The 22,456-nt window shown below is 42.1% G+C and overlaps 1 protein-coding gene and 1 long non-coding RNA gene across 2 annotated transcripts; both read left to right on the top strand.

The window, feature by feature from the left end:
• Window positions 1-3,301: 3,301 nt before the first annotated feature.
• LOC123475875 lies at window positions 3,302-3,856 on the top strand. Its single transcript, XR_006651398.1, has 3 exons — window positions 3,302-3,380; window positions 3,449-3,701; window positions 3,761-3,856. It is a non-coding gene; the product is annotated as an uncharacterized LOC123475875 (long non-coding RNA).
• A 13,282-nt stretch (window positions 3,857-17,138) lies between these two features.
• On the top strand, window positions 17,139-19,309 carry LOC123475935. The gene is made up of 6 exons (XM_045179175.1): window positions 17,139-17,162; window positions 17,220-17,402; window positions 17,460-17,657; window positions 17,718-18,350; window positions 18,477-18,603; window positions 19,176-19,309. The coding sequence occupies exons 1-6, from the start codon at window positions 17,139-17,141 to the stop codon at window positions 19,307-19,309; spliced, it is 1,299 nt and encodes a 432-aa protein (XP_045035110.1).
• The last annotated feature ends 3,147 nt before the right edge of the window (window positions 19,310-22,456 follow it).

Raw genomic sequence — 22,456 nt, 5'->3', positions numbered from 1 at the left:
TATTCGACGAAGAAGAATTAAATGATACACACGATCATTACGATATTGACGACAGTATATCTGAATAATTTTTTTAACGATTTGCCTTGTATGTATCGAGAAAGGTTTAAATACAACGTCGAACCATTATTTTAAAATTCAAACTCTGGCTTCAACATAAATAGGGCTAGAGCTTTTTTGCTATCAGTTTACTATATTCTATAAATGTCATAGAACTATATACATGATTTTTAGCTAAATATACTTTTAGGTAATCTATAGAGTTGGCTAACGTCCGAAGTTGCCAGTTCGATTAATTGTGAAAAAAAAATTGGACACAAACTAGTAACAGTTTTTGCATGGCGGCTTACGGAGTTTCGCCCGTTGTAGTTTTAGTTTTAATTTTTTCCATTGAAATTATCTTTCTTTCCATTCATAATTGGATCACGAAATTCCTTCGTTATCAGGTAATCTTGTAATTTTTATTTGACCTCGATATAGACTGTACTTTATTTATTATTAATTTTTTTGTAGACGTGTTTACTTTCTGTAGCAGACAAAAACTGGCGGGCTCCCTTATCAGCCCGCCAGTTTCCTCTACAACATCCATTTTTGTCTGCTACAGAAAGTAAACACGTCTACAAAAAAATTAATAATAAATAAAGTACAGTCTATATCGAGGTCAAATAAAAATTACAAGATTACCTGATAACGAAGGAATTTCGTGATCCAATTATGAATGGAAAGAAAGATAATTTCAATGGAAAAAATTAAAACTAAAACTACAACAGGTGAAACTCCGTAAGCCGCCATGCAAGAACTGTTACTAGTTCGTGTCCAATTTTTTTTTCACAATTTCATCGAACTGGCAACTTCGGACGTTAGCCAACTCTATTGGCTAGAAGAGAAGAAACTAAATAAATCTACTAAAAAAACCTAAAATTAATAAACTAAATAAGCCGTAATAAAGAGATAAAATTGCAATAATGATCAAATAATAATCACAGTAAGGGTCATAAAAAGTTATATAGTTGAGAAAGAAAAAAAAAGGAATAAAGCGATGTCTTAACACCGTGTTTTCCGCCCCAGTTACTTATTCGATCTTGCCGTGTTTCCACCGAGAAAAAAATTTGTTATTAACTTTTTGGCAATTTTGTTGTTTTAAGAAATACAACTTTCAATTCTTCGGAAATGGATTACTCGATTTTTTTTATTTTTTTTTACGTATAGAACAACCGATTCCTCCTTTATCATCAATAGTTACGAATTATTTAAGATTTGTTTTTAAAACGGAGTTTTAGTCATGGCGACGAAAAAAGCTAAAAACGGTTAACTTTGGAACTTTCGTTTGGGGCCGTTAAAGATTCAAATACAAATTTCATTGCTGCTTAACTATTGTTTGATATTTCAAGCATGTTTTGGTGTTGAAAAAGGTTTTTTTTCTTCATTATTTAAAACCATTAAATGTTATACAAAACACCCTTCGTTGTCATGTCCCACATAAATTTAGCCATGAAAATGTCGTTGCACAACCCTATAAGTTGCCGCATCCAGCTCAAAACGGACCAATCAAAACCAAGCAATGGCTTCATTGTTTGTTTGGTTTGTTTCGTAAATTAGTTTTAAATTTTTTTCCTCTGGCAACATTCATTTCTCTGGCTCGCATAGCTTATTAAAACTATTTTTCGTAAAAGGATTCATAAATTTCGAAGCAACATGATGCTCGTTAGACTTTTCTAGGTTTTTGGCGTATCTTTTATTACACGAAGTGTGATTCTGAAAACCATATTTATATTGTTCATTGTTGCAAACTGAACATCATTACATGAAGAAAAAAAACAGTCTCAATTGAAAAAGTAAAAAACATTGACTGCCATATCAAGATGTACAACAACATTATCAATATCAACAATAACACTCAAAGATAGTTGTCTTTTGTAGTGTATTGAAGGATGTTTCTTTTGGACCTTTGCTTGATATTTTTCTAGTCTCAGTGAATATTCCATTCCCAGATTCTTTATGTAATTTTCAGAATTTTATCTAAAAAAAATGCTTTGTTATATATGCCACATTTGCATCTTTGATTCAATCTTACCTGAATTATAGCAGACTTGATAAAAGAAAGGATCCTTTTTTTAGTACGCACTACGCAGGCTCATTCACAGCAGAACTAGAGTGCCATAAAGGAATTATTATTTTTTTAATCACACATTGTTTTTCTTGTTAAAAGGAATAGATCACTCACTTGAAAACATTGACCTCGTATCAAGATGAACACTATCAATACCAACAATAACACTCAAAGATAGTTTTCTTTTGTAGTGCATTGTGGACCTTTCCTTTGGACATCTGCTTAATATTTTTCTAGTTTTAGTGAATATTCCATTCCTTCAATCTTTGTGTAATTTTGAGAAATTTATCTAAAATAAAAACTTTGTTATATATGCCATATTCGCATCTTTAATCCAATGTTACCTGTATTATAGAAGACTTGATAAAAGGAATGATCTTTTTTGGAGTACGCAGGCTCATTCACAGCAGAACTAGAGTAGATAGCCATAAAGGAATCAGGTAAGTTTAACACCCATTTTTTTCTTGTTAATAGGAATAGACCACTCACTCTAATTTTGTAGAATTTTAAAAATTTTATCTAAAATATAAATTATCGTTAAGTAGACTACAATTTCAGTTAAAATTCCATTGTACCTGAATTTAGAAAAGTTGAGGAAATAATATAGGGTCACGTAAGTTCTAGCATGCAGTTTGCTGAGAACCCTTTTGTTGAATGGCGGTACATAAGTACTTTTCTCCGTTGATATAGTGATTAGCCCACCAACTCGATTTTCATGGAATTTTGGAAATTTCATCTGAAATAAAAATTTTTTCAAGTAAATCATGTATGCATCTTTAACTTCTATTAAACCTTAACAGTGGTCCCATCGATCTCTTTCCTAAAGATGACAATCCAAGTATCATCAGCATTTAGCGGAGGACAGCTTGAAGGAATGGGGGAAGCAGCAGTGGGGCTTACAGGAAGATTCAAAGAAGGAGTGCCCTGTAAATCTTTGATCTGAATGATAATTTCTCCGTTTTTTCGCTTCGCTCATCAATTTGCAACCGTTTCCTCTACCCACTTCAGACAAGTTGCGTCTTCTTAAAACCGCACTTCTTTCCTTTCTTAATTCTTTATTAATGGACTTCAATGAATCTCGTTTTCTATTAGGTTTCCCGATTTCTTTTCCACAAATATACCACAAAATACTGTTTACATGATTTTTCGCGCCCAAAACGTCTGCTGTTGACAGAGCGAAAGAATTAAAATTGTGCCATTGCAGTTTTTAAAAAACCCTGCATGAAACTTGCACGGGATGAGTTTAAGGCAGCAGCAGTCCAGTTCCAATGTGAAGTCTCAATTTATAATTAATTATTACAACAAGGTATTCCAAACTCATCGCTTGTTTCATTCCAGTGAATAGAAAATCTGGCACAGACAAAGAAGAGGAAATTTCCGTTCTCGGACACCACACTCCTAATGGTAACAAAACCAAGCTTGATAAAAATATTTTAGCTGTATGATGTAGACCTTACTCTAGTGGCTTAGATAGGATATGCTTCCCCTCTCTGGCAGGAAGGGGCAGCAGCAACAGTTGGTGAAGAAATGGAACAAGTGAACTCGACAATGTCACGTCATGGGGGAACGAGCAAACATATGACGAGTGCAGGTATTTCACAATATTTTTCGTCGACAGTAAAGTTTCTGTTAATAGTTTATTTTCATTAGGTCGTAGAGACCATCTAACAACTGCCATGCAATTTTGGAACAAGACAAAAGATAAAAGAATGGCCAAAATGCTTGTTGGTCGCCTTCGTCGGGTAATATTTATTTTGATTTGGCTTTTATATTTCACTTATTAAGAAATTTATTGTTTATACTACAGGCAAAAATTTCAATTGACAGGAGTCACAGGACTCATAAGTTTCATATTTCGCTTTATGAAAAGCATTTTCGCGAAGAGAGGAGGCTTAATGCGATTTCTTTTAGCCGATGCAATGTCCGTGGCGGTGCTAAAGACCCGTTCGATCTCTCCTCCCGAAGCGGGCACCCCGAAGAGCTCCCTTGCTATCAAAGCCAACAACGGGAATCGATGGTCGTTTACTTTCCAATAACCCAAAGGACTAAAGCGCAAGTCAGAAGGACAATCATTGTCAGGAGAATCTGACAATAATCTGAATTCCTTACCTTCTAATAGTTTTAATATTCGATGACGAAATCACGAAATTTTTCAATCTAATAAAACGGTAAAGAGTATATGTCTGGTCTTACACACGATGGAGGTAAGAGGATCAAGTGCACAGTCTGCAGACGACAAGAAAGGTAAATACTAAACAGTGGCTGGGTGGTACAGGAAAAAAATTCTAAATTGGAAAAAAATCCGAAACAAATCTTTATAAAGGATTTGGATTTGATTTGAAAAAATCCGGGTTTTTTTTGTGGGGATCAAATCCGATCCAAATCCAAGCCATTGAAAAATAAGGCAAATCCAAATCCCTTAAAAATCCGGGAGGATTTGGATTTGATTGGATTTGGATTTGATTTGAAAAAAAAAATCCGAAACACTGCAGCCAGTCTAATCAAATAAAAAAAAAACTTCAAAATCAACGGAATCCAGATTCATGGAACAGTAGAAAACAGAAACGGAAAAAATATTGAAACAAGTCCAAATCGAATTAAACGCTTTTGTGGATTTTCAAGATTAACAGCGTTTCAAAGAATTCGTCAGATAGACGATTTCGTCTTGCAGTTAAAATAAGCGGACCTGCACTAAACAAGCGTTCAACAGGAGCGCTTGACGGAAGTGCTGTGTTGAATCGAATAAAAGAGCTTTGATCCGTGGATAGGCCCTATTTGTGAAGTGACTCCAAATTAATATCCGGATCAACCATAAACAAATCTAATTCGTTCATATATGGGGTAGCTCTTGATACACTTTAATACGTAAACGTAACAGCTTAGTTTTATACTTTAAGTTCTTCCAGAAGTAGCATCACTAATTCAAGAGGGTGCTAGTAGCAGACAATTATTGGCCTCGTGACATTTTCAATGGCTAAACGGAAAAAATAACTCCAAACAAAAGAGCAACGGCTAGCGGAAACAAAGATTTTTAAACTCAGAGGAACTTTATTTTTTATTCGATTTTTCCATTTAAATTTTGGATAATCGAATAAAAAATAAAAATAAAATACAGGTAAAAAATATTCGAGAATAAAGAATAAGAATAAATCGAAAAAAAATTTAGTCGAAATAAAGAATAAGATTTTATTCGTATTCTTATTCAGAATACGTTTTTTATTCGAAAGAGCTTTCTTCGGCAGAACACTGCTGGAAGCCAGTTTAAAGATGGCGAGTTTTCATTACGGCTCTCTGTAGTTTTTGACGCCAATGGAGTCATTCGATCAGGCTTCTGCAAAATTCTAATGGACAAAAAAAAAACGATGTGTGAAATGTAGCACTTTAAAATGTTACCTACAGAAAAGGATGAAAAGCAGAAAGCACGCGAAGATTCTTTAACACAATCAGACTCCACAAAAAAAAAAATCTGCATTGACCCAGAAAAATGAAGAACTGTATCGTTGTCGGATGCAAAAGAACATTTACCAATGTAGGGCAAAGGTAAAATTTGAATCAGCAAAAAGAAGTATGAAACAATCGCTAAAATGTTACATTGCATTTACAGGATGCATCAACTATGATTGCCAAATTGCGTCGTGAGTGTAGGATAATGGTCCACAAGGATTCAAGGAATGGACTCGACCGTCTATTAATGCATCTATCTGAAACGGTAAATATTGTAGCGCCAATGTACTTTGTCGCTTAGCACCGGATGCTAAGAGATGCAAATGTGCGATGTCAATGGACTTTGTCACTCTGGCCGGATGTCAGAGGACTCAAAAGCCCGTCTATGACCGGCCAGAGGGGCAGTCCAATGTAGTGATTCAGACTAGTTGTTAGTGCTGTCAGTGCTGTTACTGTGTAATGCTGTGTGTGTGTGTCGTGTAAGCTGTCTATGACTGAATACATCCCTTAAACCCAGTGAATCTGTTACATGGTGGAGATGCTACTGCGTTGTTCACTGATCAGGTACACGTTTTAACTCAGGTAGGCGTTCGCTGTGAGGGGTCTCTGGAAATCGAACTCGGCAATTTATTGCCGGGAACGAGACCACAGCAACGGTCTGGGAGAGCGTGTATTTGGGAAGTGGGATCGTAGCGGATCCTCGTGTGAATGTCACACGGGAGAGGTGTGATAATAGACGCTGGGGAAAGGAGCCGTAGACGAGCAGCTGAAGAGGCCGCCAAGGAGATTCAGACCTATTACTCGGGTTTGAGGGCGGCAACACCTCTAGCACGATCTTCAACAGGATTGCAGGCAGCAAGCGCTGCTTCAGCTCGGTCAAAGGGCCGTTCGAGAGGCCCTCCTGGAGAAGTGAGTGACCTCACTTTGGGACAGAAAGGTACGTGGTTGTCCAGGGAAGTTTCCCTACCGCGGGAGGTTCCAGATCCGTCACAATTCCAGTCTGATTCCGAGCCACGGGGCAAGGAATTCGAGGACGCACAGAGCTGCCAGGATTCTGGGAATCCGGAAGCAGGGGGTGCTGTGACGGAAGGGACATACGAGTCCGTAGCTGCACGTAAGCAGCACGAGGGGGCTCGTGAGGTAGGGAACGAAGGAAGGGTTAACGCACGTACCGGGGCGGGTAACGAGAAGCGGCAGGAAGTGCGGGTCGTCGATCGTGATCAGGGATCACGCACGCGTCAGGCGGAGTTCGACGACCGCGAGTCGCTTATCCCGCAGGTGTCAGTCTCCAGTGTCCAGGAAAGGATCGACGAGCAGCGGAGGAAGTCGTACGACCCAAATTCGCTCGGAACGCAGGGGTCGGTGACTGGAAACCGAGAGGTGTGGCAGGGGTCGGCGTGTGCGGAAGGCGCTGCCGACAGGAAACGCATAGTTAGCGTGGAAGCCGATACCTCCGGGGTCATCAACAGATCGTCGGGTAGCGACAGCGGACAGCCGTTGGAAGCGAGGAACGACGAGCAGCGAGGGGTGGGCTTGGAAAGAAGAAGCCTGCGCGAAGGCCTACGGCCTAGAGCGTTTAGTACTCCACAGGAAGCGGCAACGGTGAGACAGGGACGCGGCGGATTCAGCGTAGGAGGATCGCCAAGCCGACAGTCTCTGGAAGATCCTGAACTCGAGTGGGACCCGTTTTTGGAAGAGGAGGAAGACATGGCGGAACGCCCAATGTTCCACTACAAGGAGCCGGAAAAGTTCCGGGGCACGCCAAAGGAAAACGCAATGGAGTGGATAGACCGGTTCGAAAGGATTGGTCGCCATAATCGTTGGTCGAATAACGATCTTGCAAGGGCTATTGAGGTTTCGCTCGAGGGTGCTGCCTACAAATGGATTGTAGGCCTTGAGGCGAGAAACGCACGCCCAGAGCACTGGGAGGACCGGGAGGTCCAAGTAGCCGGAACTGAGGACGAGCCAGCACACTACAGAGAGGTGCGTGGGCTCAAGACGCTTTTCCTGAAGCAGTTCGTGGCGGTAAACCTGAAGCGGCAGACGGAAAGGAAGCTGCGCATGCGGGTCCAAGGGAAGGAGGAAGACATCACGGAATACTACCATGATGTTATGGATATGTGTCGCATGGTTCAGCCAGACAGGGCCGAAGAGGTGCGCATAGACCACCTTTTCAGGGGATTGAGCCCGGCTCTCTACGAGAGGCTTTACGTGTTGGGCATTAAATCGTGTGAAGAATTCCTGGAGGAGGCGAGACTTCACGCAGATGCCGTAAAAACAGCCTATGAGAGGGGGTACGAGGATGCGCGTAGAGAGCGCGAGAAGCCGGCAGTCGGGGCGGTAGGCCTTGACAAGGTGCAAGACCTACAGCGCCAGATTCAAGAACTGAGGGACGAGCTAGCCCGGGCAGGAGATCCTTCGAGGAGGAAAGAGAAGGAAGGGGGAAAAAGCGAATGGAACAGGAAGCAGAAAAAGAAAAATCTGTTTCGCTGTTATAATTGCGATGAAGAAGGACACATTGCAAGAAGCTGCCAAAAAGAAAAGAAGGAGAGGGCGATGAAACCCAAGAAGCCCGAGGGGGAGGAGCCTAAGGTGGCCTGCGCGGTGATTGGCGGAGACCAGACTATGGGAATGACAAATGGTGATCGTCAGCCGACCGAAGAAATTTGGATTGGTGGACGACCAGTCGATGCCTTGGTGGACACGGGAGCAATAATTTCAGTTATTTCACCATCATTGGCGAGTAAATTGAAGCTGAAAATAGTCCCGTGGGAAGGACCGATGGTCGTGACGGCTGATGGACAACCGATGAACCCTAGAGGAAAGGTTTCCTTAACGGTCACGAATAAAAACGCGTCCGTGGAGGGTGAAGCCTTGGTCCTAAAGACGTTTGGACCAGAATTTATCATGGGAAGAAATCTACTGAAGCTGTTTCGAGAGCTAAAAATTTGTTTTAGCGACCCGCCAATAGTGGAACTCGGTGCCATCCACATGGAAGCGAGCAGCGGGAATGAAACAGTGAGGAAAGTGACAGCGATGGTGCGGGTGACGGTGCCGAAAAGAAGTGCGGTGCCAGTGAAAGTGTCAATCCCTGAGACGGGAGGAAATGACACGATTATGTTACTCAGACCGTCAAAGAAACTGCTGCAGAATAGTGGACTGTTGGCGGGTCATGCGCTGATCGACTGCTCGAAGACGAATGCAGTGGTTCGCGTGATGAATGTCGATCATACGGATCACGTCATCGTGGAGGGAACATCCATCGGTCACCTAGTGCCCATTGACCAGACCAGTAATCTCTCTCTGGAAGTTGGTGAAGGGAGGGATGCAGCTGGAGAAGTGAGGGGACGGCCGGGAAAATCACGGGAGCCAGTGGCATTCGATCATTGTGTGGCGTCGACCTTAGCGGCGCAAGATCGAAACGACCTAATTGAGCTGCTGATAGAGTTCCAAGATGTGTTTGCCGACAGCGGTGATTGTTTGGGCCAGTGCACTGTGCTTGAACATGCAATCCCAACGGGAGGAGCGGCACCGATTAAACAACTGCCAAGGAGACGTGCATGGAGGGAGCGGGAATTGATTAAGGATGAGGTCGACAAGATGCTTAAGCAGGGGGTTATAGAGCCTGCTCAAAGTCCGTGGTCATCGCCCATCGTTCTGGTGAAGAAAAAGGACGGGAAGTGGCGATTCTGCATTGACTACAGGCGGCTGAATGAAGTGACAACGAAAGATGTGTACCCACTCCCGCGCATTGACGATGCACTGTCCAAATTGGAGGGAGCGGCTCTGTTTAGTGTTGTAGACCTTCAGAGCGGGTACTGGCAGGTGCCAGTCGCGGAAGCTGATAAGCCGAAGACAGCTTTCGTTACACCGGATGGCCTGTACCAGTTCCGAGTAATGCCGTTTGGGCTTTGCTCAGCTCCGAGCACATTCCAACGACTAATGGATATGGTGTTGGCAGGATTGAAGTGGACTGATTGCCTGGTCTACATGGATGACGTGGTCATCTTTGGAAAGGATGCTAAAGAGCATTTGGAGAGACTAGGAAAAGTCTTATCATGCTTCCGAAAGGCCAATTTAAAGCTGAAGATGGAAAAATGTGGCTTCGGGAACGAGCGTGTGCGGATGCTGGGTCACGTGGTAAGCAAGGCCGGAATCGAGCCTGATCCGGAGCACTGTAAGGCTATAGAAATGTTCCCGGGGCCAAACCTTAATGCCAATGAAAAGGCAAAGAGGAAGTGGGTGAAGAGCTTTGTAGGCCTTTGCTCATTTTACCGCAAGTTTGTTCCGAACTTCGCCCAGGTGGCGTACCCGCTTACGGTAATGGAATGTAAAGGGGTTTTTCGTTGGGGAGAGCCGGAACGGAACGGGTTTTCCGAGCTGAAGGCTGCGCTGGTGAAAGCAGCACAGCTTGCTCATCCGGATTATTCAAAGAACTTCGAAGTGCATCCTGATGCCTGTGATTACGGCATAGGGGCGGCGCTGATGCAAGAAAGAAACGGGCACCCCATGCCAATTTGTTTCGTCAGCAGAGTGTTGAACAAATCGGAGAGAAATTACACAATAACGGAAAAAGAGTGCCTTGCCATTGTATGGGCTGTAAAGAAGTTTCGGCCATACATTTGGGGTACAAAAATTGTGATAAAAACCGATCATCATGCCTTATGTTGGCTGATGACCAAGCAGGAGCTAAGTGGCCGACTTGAGAGATGGAGTCTGTCGTTGCAAGAGTACGACATTTCCATCCACTACAAGAAAGGAAGTTTGCACGCTGACGCAGATGCCCTATCGCGTTACCCAATACAAGAAAGGGGTGAGGAGGAGCAGGCGGTGGCCATCCCAGTCGCTACTATAGGGTTGGATACACGGTCTTGGGCGGATGGTCAAGACCGGGTGAAGCAGTGGCGATGGATCAAGCAAGTAATGATCAAGAATGACTCCACCCAATACGGAAACTTCATGCTCAAGGAGGGCTTGCTGTACCTGAGAACAATCAGGTTCGGGCAGGAGTTTGATCGGCTTTGTGTGCCACCGGAACGTCGTAAGGAGGCATTGTCGTGGGTTCATGATGAACCCACAGCTGGGCACCTGGGGCAAACAAAGACTCTGGAGAGAGCTAGGCATAGATTTTATTGGCCTAAAATGGACAGGGCGGTTACCCGTTATGTCCAAAGCTGCAAGAGTTGCCAGACCCGGAAGCCGGATCAAGGGAAGAAGAAGGGGCTGATGGAGATCACGCAAGTTGGGGGACCCTTCGAGCGTATCGGCATTGATGTCCTGGGCCCTTTCCCGCGATCGCGAAACGGAAACACAAACATCGTTGTCGCGGTGGACTACCTTACGAAATGGGTAGAAGCCAGGGCCTTGCCGGATGCCACGGCCCGACAAATCGCAAAATTCTTTGTCGAGGACGTAGTGGTACGACATGGATTTCCACGGGAATTGACCTCGGACCAAGGGAAGTGTTTTACGGCTGAAGTCACCCGGGAAGTGTTGGCCCTGTTGCGACTGTCACATCGCATGACAGTGCCTTACCATCAACAAGCGAACGGCCTGGTTGAAAGACAGAACAAAACGCTAGCAGCAATGTTAGCGATGTACGTGGATGAGAGCCACGAAGACTGGGATGAATTCCTGGGATTTGTGACTTTTGCCTACAACACCGCGCGACAGGAGAGTACCAACCACACACCTTTCATGATGGTGTATGGAAGGGAAGCGGTGATTCCAGCGGATCTGCTGGCGGCGACGGGGCCAAGCCAGACGAAGCTCGTCGGTGCAGAAGACCTAATGAAGGCGATTATGGAGCTTAGAGAAGACGTAAAGGACCGGCTGGCCATGGTACAGCAACGTCAAAAGACGCAGTACGATGCCAGAGTCAGTGCAGCACCAGTGTACGAACCCGGAGACCTGGTGTTCATCTTTCGCCCGCAGCGGAAGAAGGGGCTCGCGGAAAAGTTACTGCATCAATACGTGGGGCCCTACAAAGTGATCAGGCAGGTCACGGAGCTCAACTACGAGCTTCGGAAACCAAGTGGAAAAAGAACTCTTGTGGTGCATGTGTCGCAGATGAAGAAGTTCGTTGTGGAATCGGACGAGGAGTCCGATAGCGACGAGGAAGATAAGAGGCTAGAGCATGCCGACACCGACTTGGATGTTGAACTTGCCGACACCAACTCGGGTGTCGCGCGTGCCGACACTGGCTCGGAAGAAGCACGCGCCGAAACTGAAGAGGGTATAGCGTGTGCCGAAACCGACATGGGTGAGACGCCTGAAGTCGACACTGGGGTGCCATTCGACGCCAGCACTGCTGCGACAGCTGTGGAGCCGCCAGCCAGGAGAGAAAAGGGGGAAGGAGGCGCCGGCCATTGGAGCCGATAGCCGAAATGGACGAAGGTCTACAAGACGGAAAAGAGTCCGCGGCCCCAGCAGCAAGGGAATCACCAGATGGTCGTCCGACCAGGAAGAAGCGGGCACCCGGTTTGATGAAGAACATGCTGCTCTTCACTTTGGTCTGTGTCGTAGGCCAAATGGTTCAAGCAGATGAAATGAAGGGGAAATACGTCGCGACCGAAGGAGCGGTTTTTCATCCCGAAGGTACTTTGGCCCTGGGGGACTCGGAATGGGTAGTCATCTATGATGTGCCCACTAAGCGAGCGGAACAAGTAATTAAACTTGTCATCGTTTGGATAGACGATATGGTGCGGGCGTTTGACAGAGCACTCACGGGGAATTTCCCTATGGAAGTCACTCCGTTTTTGGAAGGTCCAGCACGTGACTTAGCGGAAATCAAGGCAAGAGCGGAGCGCCGGAGGCAGGAATTTCGGGAGTTGGAACGAGCTCTGAAAGGTGATGGAACCAGGCAGAAGCGCGGGCTGTTCGACGGAGGGGGCCAGCTGCTTAACTGGCTCTTCGGGACCGCTACGACAAAGGACCTGGAATCAGTGCACTCGAGGCTCGAGTCATTTGACAAGAAGGGTCTTGAGGTGGTGCACCTTCTCCAGGAACAGGCCACCCTGTTAAACGTGACCATGGGGCACTTGGCGGAGCATGAGTCCGAAATCGGTGCTCTCATGGCGGCGGCGGGTCTGATGCGGAGAGAGCAGGCGCAGCTGAGAAAAGTCTTCAATGACAGCTGGACCCACCTTGCCAGAGAATTACTTTTCCTGCAGAAGGTAACGAGGTCTGTGGAAAAGGCAAATAGGGCACTGGATTGGACGGCTGACGTTTTGCACGGCTGGCAAACCGGCTTAGCAGATGCAGCTATAGGGAGACTGTCACCACTCCTTTGTCCTCCAAATGTATTGGCTAAGGCACTGAATTCGGTTCGACAGGCCTTGCCCCAAGGCTGGGGACTGACACCAGCATTGCAAGGAGGAAATGGCTGGAGAGCATACCAGGAGGCCAGGGTGGAGGCGGCGCTGGTGAACGGAAACGTTCGTTTGTTCATTCATCTGCCGGTATTTGAGTTTAATTATGCCTTGCAGATTTACAGTGTGTTTCCTATGCCGGTAGCCACCAGCACCAGGGAGTCGGTATCCCACTCGTACGCGGGATTGGCTCCATACCTGGGGGTATCGCCAGATCGGCAGCTGTTCGTTGAGTTCAACGTGGACGAAGTCCGGAAATGCGCTTCATACATGGGCAGTGTGTGCCCATTCTTGAAACCGATTGACCGAAAAGGAAGGATGAAGAGCTGCACGGCGGCTGTCTTTCTGCAGGAGCAGGAAGGAATCCAGAGGAACTGTCGCCTAGACAGTAAGAAGTGGACCGGCATTGACTTGTTCTACATTGGAGGAAGGAAGTGGGGTTACGCTGGTAAAGACAACGTAACCATAGTGCTCCAGTGCCCTGGGAAAAGGATCGGCGGAATCGGTCTACCGCAAGTGCTGCCAGCAGCGGGAGTCATAAAAATCCCACGGTTGTGTTCGGCAACCTCGGACGAATGGGTTCTGCAAGCGAGCTTCCGACAGATGATGCCAGTGAATGTGACGAGCGTCATCGACGAGGAAGCTGCAGGGATGCTGAGTGGTCTATTGGCACCGGTGGTCGAGCAATCGCAACCAGTGGCAAAGAGCCCCATTATGGAGGAAGCACCAGCCGCCCTAAGAACGCCTACGCGTATAGACCTAGCGGGGACGAGTTCACACCTGAAAGCGGTCGAACGCCTACAACGGCAATGGGAAGAAGAGGAGAATGCCAAGCGTTATCCGTTTGAATGGTTGGTCGGATGCTTGTTCCCGTTGCCAATTGTGGTGTACCTGTGGATCGAGTATCGGAGGCTGAGTAATCACGTGGACACCCTACTGTTGACTCGTCTTGTGGAGGTGCGGGAGCCCGGAGAAGAGGATCAAGGCCAGCCCGGGCCGAATGCAGTCGCGTGAATATTGTCGTTTAACCCAGATAAGTTTTACCAAATGTTAAAGTAGAAAACATAGGGGACTCTATTTGTTATGCCTTGTGGGGTTTGTTATCCAGTTTAGGGAACCCATGTCAGTAGGTAGGAGGGGGGATGTAGCGCCAATGTACTTTGTCGCTTAGCACCGGATGCTAAGAGATGCAAATGTGCGATGTCAATGGACTTTGTCACTCTGGCCGGATGTCAGAGGACTCAAAAGCCCGTCTATGACCGGCCAGAGGGGCAGTCCAATGTAGTGTGTCGTGTGTGTGTCGTGTAAGCTGTCTATGACTGAATACATCCCTTAAACCCAGTGAATCTGTTACAATATTACAAATTGAGATTGCAATAAGACTTACTTTCTAGAGATATAAGATTTTAATTCTTCTGATTCTTGAATACTTGGACCTTTTTAAAAAAAGTAATTTAAAAGTAAGTCAAATTTACTTACCAATTGTCTTGACTTTTCTTATCACGAGTGGTTACTTAATCGTGTTTCCGGTCTTCCGTAAAAGTAAAGGATTGCCCATGTCTTCCTATCGATTATGCATCTTAAACTTAGAAATATAACAATAGTTTTCGTTGGTATAGATATGAATATTCACTTACCTTTCATTTTTTTTGCCGGTTGGATCCTCGGGTTTCAGGAGAAACAGGTTGTCAAAATGTTTATTGCCAAGGCAGCAATAGATCCGGCGCATGACAAAAACCGTCGCACAATGCGATTCGAACACTCCTTCCTAATTCAGTGTGCCATTCTCAGAATGAAAAGTCACACAGCATATATGTACATCTAAGAGCGAATGGATTGCTCCCTCTCCCACGTCTTTCTACTATGAGGAGGTTATTAAGCTCCACGGACTGCAAGTTCGGATTCAATTCACTTGCGCTAGAGCATATATCGGAGGCATCGAAAGGATTGCAACCATTCGAACGCTGGGGCACACTGATGTGGGATGAAATTTCTATAACCAAAGACATGAGATTCGATACTAGAAGTCTTAAGTGGAAAGGCATCGTCGACTATGCCGGGGAGACTACCATCATGGTTCCAAATGGACTTGCTGATCACGTATTGATGTTCGTCTTCAGGCCATTTCTGCAAGGTTGGATCCAGCCATTTGCGTGGTTTGGCACTAAAGGTGGTGCTCCCGGTGTAGTATTACTAGAACTCGTTACGAAAAGTATTGTACGTCTTTTCAATGCTGGGGCTATCGTGAAAGCGTGCGTATGCGATGGGTTTTCAACCAACAAATCGCTGTATACTAGTTTCGGTATTTCCGGAACAGAACATGGATGTACAAGTATGTCGCATCCACTGGATGATTCTGTCAGAATTCACTGCTTGATAGATGTGCCACACCTGCTGAAATGCACGCGAAACCATATGATAAAACACAAAAAAGTTCAGGTATTGGTAGTTGTATTATGTCCATCATTATTTGTTATGAATATTTAAAGCTTTTAAATGGAAATGTATAGTTTCAGCATGGTATAATAGGTTAGAAGGTACCTCCACTCTGAGAGGAGTCTCCTATCCCGATGTGGCCCCGATTTCAGGAAGTTGGGTGGCGCTAGTTGCCAGAGTAGGCCGACTTTACATGGGAGAGATAGGGAATATGAACGTATTTTCAATTCTGTTAAGTAGGAAATAAAATTTTTACAATAATTTATTTTTTATATTTTTGAAATATTTTTAGCCACATAGTTCACTTTTTAATATAAAGATATGTTAAATACAATATTTTTGAAAAATTTATATGTGTTCGCTTTGCGGTTTTCCAGCAACAGCTGGTTTGCTAGAGTTCGCGGGGTGTTTAAAAAGGATAAAGGGAAAAAAATGCTGTTAACGAGCAGAAACCATGGCAACCAAGCAGACAAATGGCTGTCATTAGAAAAAAAAGTGCGTCAAATTTTTTTAAAGTGTTTTTGCTAGTGAAAGACTATTTTTAAATTTAAAAAAAAAATGCCGAATAAATGTTGTGTTCCAATGTGCACTTCTGGTTATGTGAAAAAGGGAATTGTCTCCGAAAGAGTGCCGCTGTTCAAGACAAAAGACCCAAAAATGCAAAAACAATGGATGAAATCTATTCCAAGAAAAAATTATATAGTCACTGCTAAGTCGTGGGTTTGTGTCCATCATTTTTTAGACTCTGAAATAGACAAAGGGTATTTCGTGAATGTTGCAGGACAAAAAATTTTCAAGGAACACAAGCATTGGAAACTGAAACCGGGTGCAATTCCAAAAATTTTTCCTAGTAAGTATTGTTTACGTGTCATTACAGTATCTACTTTAATAAAATATTAATGTTATTTTACTCTAGATTGCCCACCTCACATGACAAAAGTAACGTGCAGCACAATAAAGAAAAAAAATTGTGATATTGAAGAATCTGTTGAGGAACCTATTTAAAAAAACAAACAAAGTACGATGCAATCTACAGATACCCCACTTTATGTAGTGACTACTTTGAGAGATGCTACAATTTCTTATGGAAATAAGGTTAGTGGAGAAGAAGCTCAAGATATGCCTTTAACACCTACTCAGCAGGACATTGATTGGCAAACGGGAATTAGAAAATTGAAATTTCCAAGTAATTGGTCGTATACCAAGGAAAACGACGAATTTAACATATTTAAAGTACTGAAAGACAAAGGAAGTTTGGAAGTCGAAAAAAGTTTGGTGCTGTGTAAAGGAATCGTTTCCTATCAAGTGAAGAAATCGATAGTTCCACAAAATATTGTATTTCTGCCATCTTTACTAACATCGCTTACTATGCTGGAAAATGTTATCAAAGTTTTTGATGAATTGGAAGTTTGTGGTCGAGTTAGCGCTCACCCCCTGCGACCGTATATAAGGCGGCCCAGTTTCCCTCAAATTTCATTAAGCGGCTTGGAGCAATGCCGGGCGGTTGGTTAGAGTAGTGGCTCTTCTACGACGAAGAAATTTTTTTAAATATCTTCTGTCAAGAGCCGATGATCTCGTACCGACTGCTTAGAAGCTCCAATCTCGTACCGATGATCTCGTACCGGTACGAGATATATGGTACGAGAATAAAGTAGTACGAGATCGGAGAACACCAATTTGATCACTTCAAGAATCTCTATCATGCCGAAGAGAAATATCAATCAGGAATATGCCCGAAATTATCTTTTTCCCACATTTTCCCCAATACCTGGGAGAAAATGACAGTCAAGTTATGCACTCAGGTATAAATAAGTAATAGTTTCACGTATTTATTACACGTAATTTATATAATTTTCCAGTTGTTCTCAGAATCTGTTGCGTGTGGTTTTGAGTACTACGCAGATGACATGAAATTAGATACGTTCAAGGATACCAATCCAACAGTAAAAATGGTGAGACTGTTGAATAACTCGTTTGACGTTCTCAATGGAAGATGCAGGAACGAATCTATCACCAAATTAAATTGGCAATCGAGGAAGAAGGTAAATAGGGAGGTTTTCTTAAAGTACATATGAATAATCCAGGTTTTCTTTTCTAAGATTCTGGAAGCAACAATAGACGCTCTGGAGATGACTGAGATAATTTCAAAGGAACAAAATGAAACTCCATTTCTGTCGCAAACAACCCTTGAGGCATTTCGTCTTACATTGCACAGCATAATTGATTTAACAGAAGACCTGTTATCCAATAATTATGATTTTGTTTTGACGGGGAAGTTAAATCAAGACTGCATTGAAGTAATGTGTAGCAGTCTATTAATTGAAATGTATGGTAGCCTAATATAAATTTTATTTTAGAGGTTTTTCGGAATAATCCGGAATGCGGGTGGCTCAAATGAGCACCCCACCATACATTCATTTATGCAACTGTATCGCCTGTTTTGCATCTATTTCCCTACAAAGGATGCTGTTTCTGGTGGAAATGTTGATCAAGAAGAGCAAGTACAATTATTGGTTTCCTACAAAGAATGCCTTTTGGGCAAATGCAAAACAGAAACTAAAAGGGCGGAATTTCTACGAAGTACAATGCGAAGTACTATTATTGAACAATTATTCGATCAGAGACCGGAAAATGAAACTTCCGAACAAGACATTCCCATTTCTGAATGGCCTCGATTTCCATCTTTTGAAGAGCTCGCCCTTGAAGAACTCGCCCTTGAAGAACATGACCTTCCTTCTGAAGAGGAGTTGTTGATACGCAAAATAAAAAGATACATGGTGTATAACCTATGTGGGTACTTATTGCACTCTAGGAAGTATTTATTGAAATGTGAAGATTGCCTAAATACACTCGAAACGTCTTTGGAATCGCTTCCCCCTGATTTTTCTGAAGCCATTGCGACAAACAGAAAGGATCGCGGTGGTCTGAAGTACTGCACCAAAGAAATGTTCGACTTGTTCATCATAGTTGAAGAAGCTTACCGGGCAGAGGTACTTTTTGTTTTTAGGAAAAAACATTTCAAAACTATTGCATACTAAGTTTATTATTGATGAAATCATAAATTCTTACACACCTTCTCATACAACAGCTAAAATTAACTTTGCTCTATTAAATAGGTTGACTTAGGGAAACTGAACATCCTGGACTGGTTTGAGAGATCGATGGAAACTCTGGGTGTGCTGGTGAAGGAAAATAAATTCAATCCCACCATTTGCTGCGACACACACCGGAAGGAACTTGTCGGTAAATTAGTTTTAGAGTATTTAATCATCAGAAATCATTTGGAAACTAAAAAGTGGGTTAATGAATTCAATCAACAATCAAAGTCAAAATCACTGCGAAAACAAGCAAAAGTGATTTCTTAGTCTCTTTTCCTTTTTTACTTTTACCGTACTGCCATTCTTACTGACTAATCTAAAGTTGTAACTAAGAAACGATTCAAGCAATAAAACTTGTTCAAAATGTGTTAAAACCTAGTTGTTTGATTATAATTACCGATATTTCATCGATGTGGTTTTCACAAAATAAAAACAAACGTAAATTGAGAAAATGACGGCCAACATAGTTCTTCTGCTTGGTTGCCATGGTTTCTGATCGTTGACAGAATTTTCTTCCCCTTTATCCTTTTTATACCCCCCCGCGAACTCTAGCAAACCAGCTGTTGCTGGAAAACCGCAAAGCGAACCCATATAAATTTTTTAAAAATATTGTATTTTAACATATCTTTATATTAAAAAGTGAACTATGTGGCTAAAAATATTTCAAAAAATATAAAAAAATAAATTATTGTAAAAATTTTATTTCCTACTTAACAGAATTGAAAATACGATCATATTCCCTATCTCTCCCATGTAAAGTCGGCCTACTCTGGCAACTAGCGCCACCCAACGTCCTGAAATCGGGCCCAACCGGGAAGGGCCCAGTGGAGGTACCTTCTAACCTATTATAGGGGAGACTGGAGTAAGCCGGGACGGTTTTCATTTTCCCCCTATATCTCCCAAACTAATCATTAAATTAATTTATTATTTTGTTTTTATGTATTCCATATGGTAATGTACCCCCCATATTTTTTATATAATTTAATAATAAACCATTTTCCCATATAAGACCTTTAAAGTTTTCTTAGATTTGTGGGAGGAGCCTATTTTGAGGGGTAAGTGAGGACACTAGGGTGGGTGGTGAGGGACGTCCTCCATTTTCGCCTTAAAATTCATTTTAAAAAATTTTAAAAATTGAAATAGCGTCCCACTGCATAGACTCTATAAGTTAATAAATGTTTCAGTTTGATTATTGTGTAAATAAATTTTTTTCTTATATGATAAAAAACCCTTATTACAAGATAGGTGGGGGTTGGGCTTATTGTAATCGATTAATATGCTGAATAATCGATTGCTTGTGATCATTGTAAGGAACAGTAATGGCGTCATGAGCTCGGTGATGATTGATGGGCTTGAAGGCCAAACCCGCCCACTAATGTCCCATTTTAGTCAAAAACAGCTGTCCCGATTTCCCGATAAAGACTATTTTTTTTAAAACGTTAATATTATCTACAATAATTGTTCGAAAATCATAATTTTTGTTTTTAACAATAAAGAAATGATTAAGCTTCATTTCGATATTAAATTTACATGCCATTTGCGATTATTTTTTTCTAGAAACATTAAATGGTGGAGACAAAATTAACAAAAAAAAACTGTTTTTTTAGTTTTGTTAATAACTGATACAGTTATTGACAAAACTCAACCAAATTTCATGCCAAAGTAGATTGTATGCCATTTGCGATTATTTTTTTCTAGAAACATTAAATGGTGGAGACAAAATTAACAAAAAAAAACTGTTTTTTTAGTTTTGTTAATAACTGATACAGTTATTGACAAAACTCAACCAAATTTCATGCCAAAGTAGATTGTATGTATCTAAATAACATACTAAAAAAATTTTTAATTTTATTAAAATCTACTATTTTTCCCTCTACTGTCCCTCTTGACCCGGTGTCCCGGCATACTCCAGTCTCCCCTACCATGGTTTCAGGGTTTCACCGTCGACTTTAACTCATATGAAAAACTATTGGAAGCTCAACGAGGTCTTCAACTTATGTTGTGTTGTAAATTAACGGATGCTCATATAAATCCAAACAATTTTCAAAAGATGAACGTACGACTTGCGGCTCAATTGTTTTCAAAACGAAATGCGCTTGGTTTCTACGTATAGACCAAGATCGGATGCTGAGTTGCCAAGGCTGAACTCCGACCTGGGGTATTTTTCCTCTCGGGCCCTATAGGAGGGAAATGAAAAATAATATATTTAATTAAGTTGTAGTTAGTTTTATTACAAAATCTTTTGGAATCGTGTACTATACCTCTGTGCTGATATAATACACAAAATTTTATCTCCAAAAAAGCTGTTATTTTTCCAGGAAACTTTTTGAAAGGTACTTGTTTACAATGTACGTAGCAGACGTAAAGTGATTGACTGTGACTAGTGACTGTAGTGTCAAACTGTTTTCGTTTTTTATGTCATGAGTAGTGTAGTTTGTGATGTCAGTAATGAGTTATTTGACACAATTAGTCTCTTTAAGTTATCTGATTATGCTAAAGGATTTATTCATAAGGAAAAAGAAATTTACTTAGAAAAACGTCTGCTTCTTGTTCTACAGTTGTAATACGGGGAGGGGGTGTTGTGGAAAGGTAAACAAGTACCTTTCAAAAAGTTTCCTGGAAAAATAACAGCTTTTTTTGAGATAAAATTTTGTGTATTATATCAGCACAGAGGTATAGTACGCGATTCCAAAAGATTTTGTAATAAAACTAACTACAACTTAATTAAATATATTATTTTTCATTTCCCTCCTATAGGGCCCGAGAGGAAAAATACCCCAGGTCGGAATTCAGCCTTGGCAACTCAGCATCCGATCTTGGTCTATACCGCCAAATGCAAGCCAAAACGGAGAATGAAAAGAGACTAAAAAGACAATTTGCCGGTATAAAAAAATTCGTGGAAATCCGTATTAGAAAATTGTGATTAATTGTGACTATTAAAATTTAAAGGGACAGAGCCTATAGAAAAGTTAAAAAATTTATTAAATGATACCTTCGATGTACTCAATAGTAGATGCTGCAAGGAAGGGGTTACTGCTAACAATTGGTGGCTGAATGCACACGATGATAAGCGGCCTGGGAGAAAAGAATCTTAGAGGATATGCTCTCAGTTTTAGCCACAACTGAAAGAATTTATGAACAGGACAAATCAATGAAAATGTTTGTCTCTTCAGCTACACTACATGGATAGAGAATTTCCATAAAAAGTGCCATTGAGCTCATCGAAGAAATGATGAATGCGAATTATAAAGTTGTCCTGACCGGAAAATTAAACCAAGATCCGGCAGAGGTAACATTGATGTTTCAATAATGAGCTTCGGTGCGGTCACTGTAAAATGTTTTTATAATTTGTTAGAGACTGTTTGGCATAATACGATCTGTTGATTCCCACCCAACCGTTACGTCTTTCCAACAAATAATAAGATATGTTTCCTTGGGAGCCAGGTTATCTACAATACTGAAAGGATCTAACGTTGACAACAAAGAAGAAATTAATGTTTTGGTTACCATGTCGAAATGCTTACAGCGTCACGCAAAGGAGTGTGATGTTAATGCATCTTATCTAAAAGCCGTTTTGGAAGATAAGTTGCTGAAGGAGATATCCATTCGATACGTAACTCAAATAGATGAACCAGCTAATTCAGATTTTGTAAAAGACATTTTGATATACGATTTGTGTGGGTATATGTTGCACACCCGAAAAAGTTTAACAAAGTGTTAGGACTGCTATAAATCTGTTCGGTGTGAAGAGATTGACTTACCTGCTGATTTCAGTGCAGATTACTACACTGCAATACGTGATTGGCGGTGAAATAGGACTGAAACGAATTAGGACTGGAGAAATAGGACTGAAAATTTCCAGGCCTTTTTCTAAACGAGAAGTAGGACTGGATAAATAGGACTTTGTTTTTAAAACTTTCAGGTCAGTCCTATTTCTCCATGGCATTAGTCCTATTTCTCCATAGAACTAGTCCTATTTCGTCGTACTTTCAAGGACA

The sequence above is a fragment of the Daphnia magna genome, linkage group LG9 (genome assembly GCF_020631705.1).
Source record: "Daphnia magna isolate NIES linkage group LG9, ASM2063170v1.1, whole genome shotgun sequence".
NCBI lineage: Eukaryota > Metazoa > Arthropoda > Branchiopoda > Diplostraca > Daphniidae > Daphnia > Daphnia magna.
This window is presented reverse-complemented; position numbering and strand designations above follow the sequence as displayed.

Bases quoted from the DNA above. Each gene is read 5' to 3' on its own strand.
- LOC123475935 (XM_045179175.1), top strand. From the start codon at position 17,139: ATGACAGTCAAGTTATGCACTCAG. The intron at 17,163-17,219 runs GTATAAATAAGT...ATAATTTTCCAG, and splicing joins CAGTCAAGTTATGCACTCAG to TTGTTCTCAGAATCTGTTGC. The intron at 17,658-17,717 runs GTAATGTGTAGC...ATTTTATTTTAG, and splicing joins TAAATCAAGACTGCATTGAA to AGGTTTTTCGGAATAATCCG.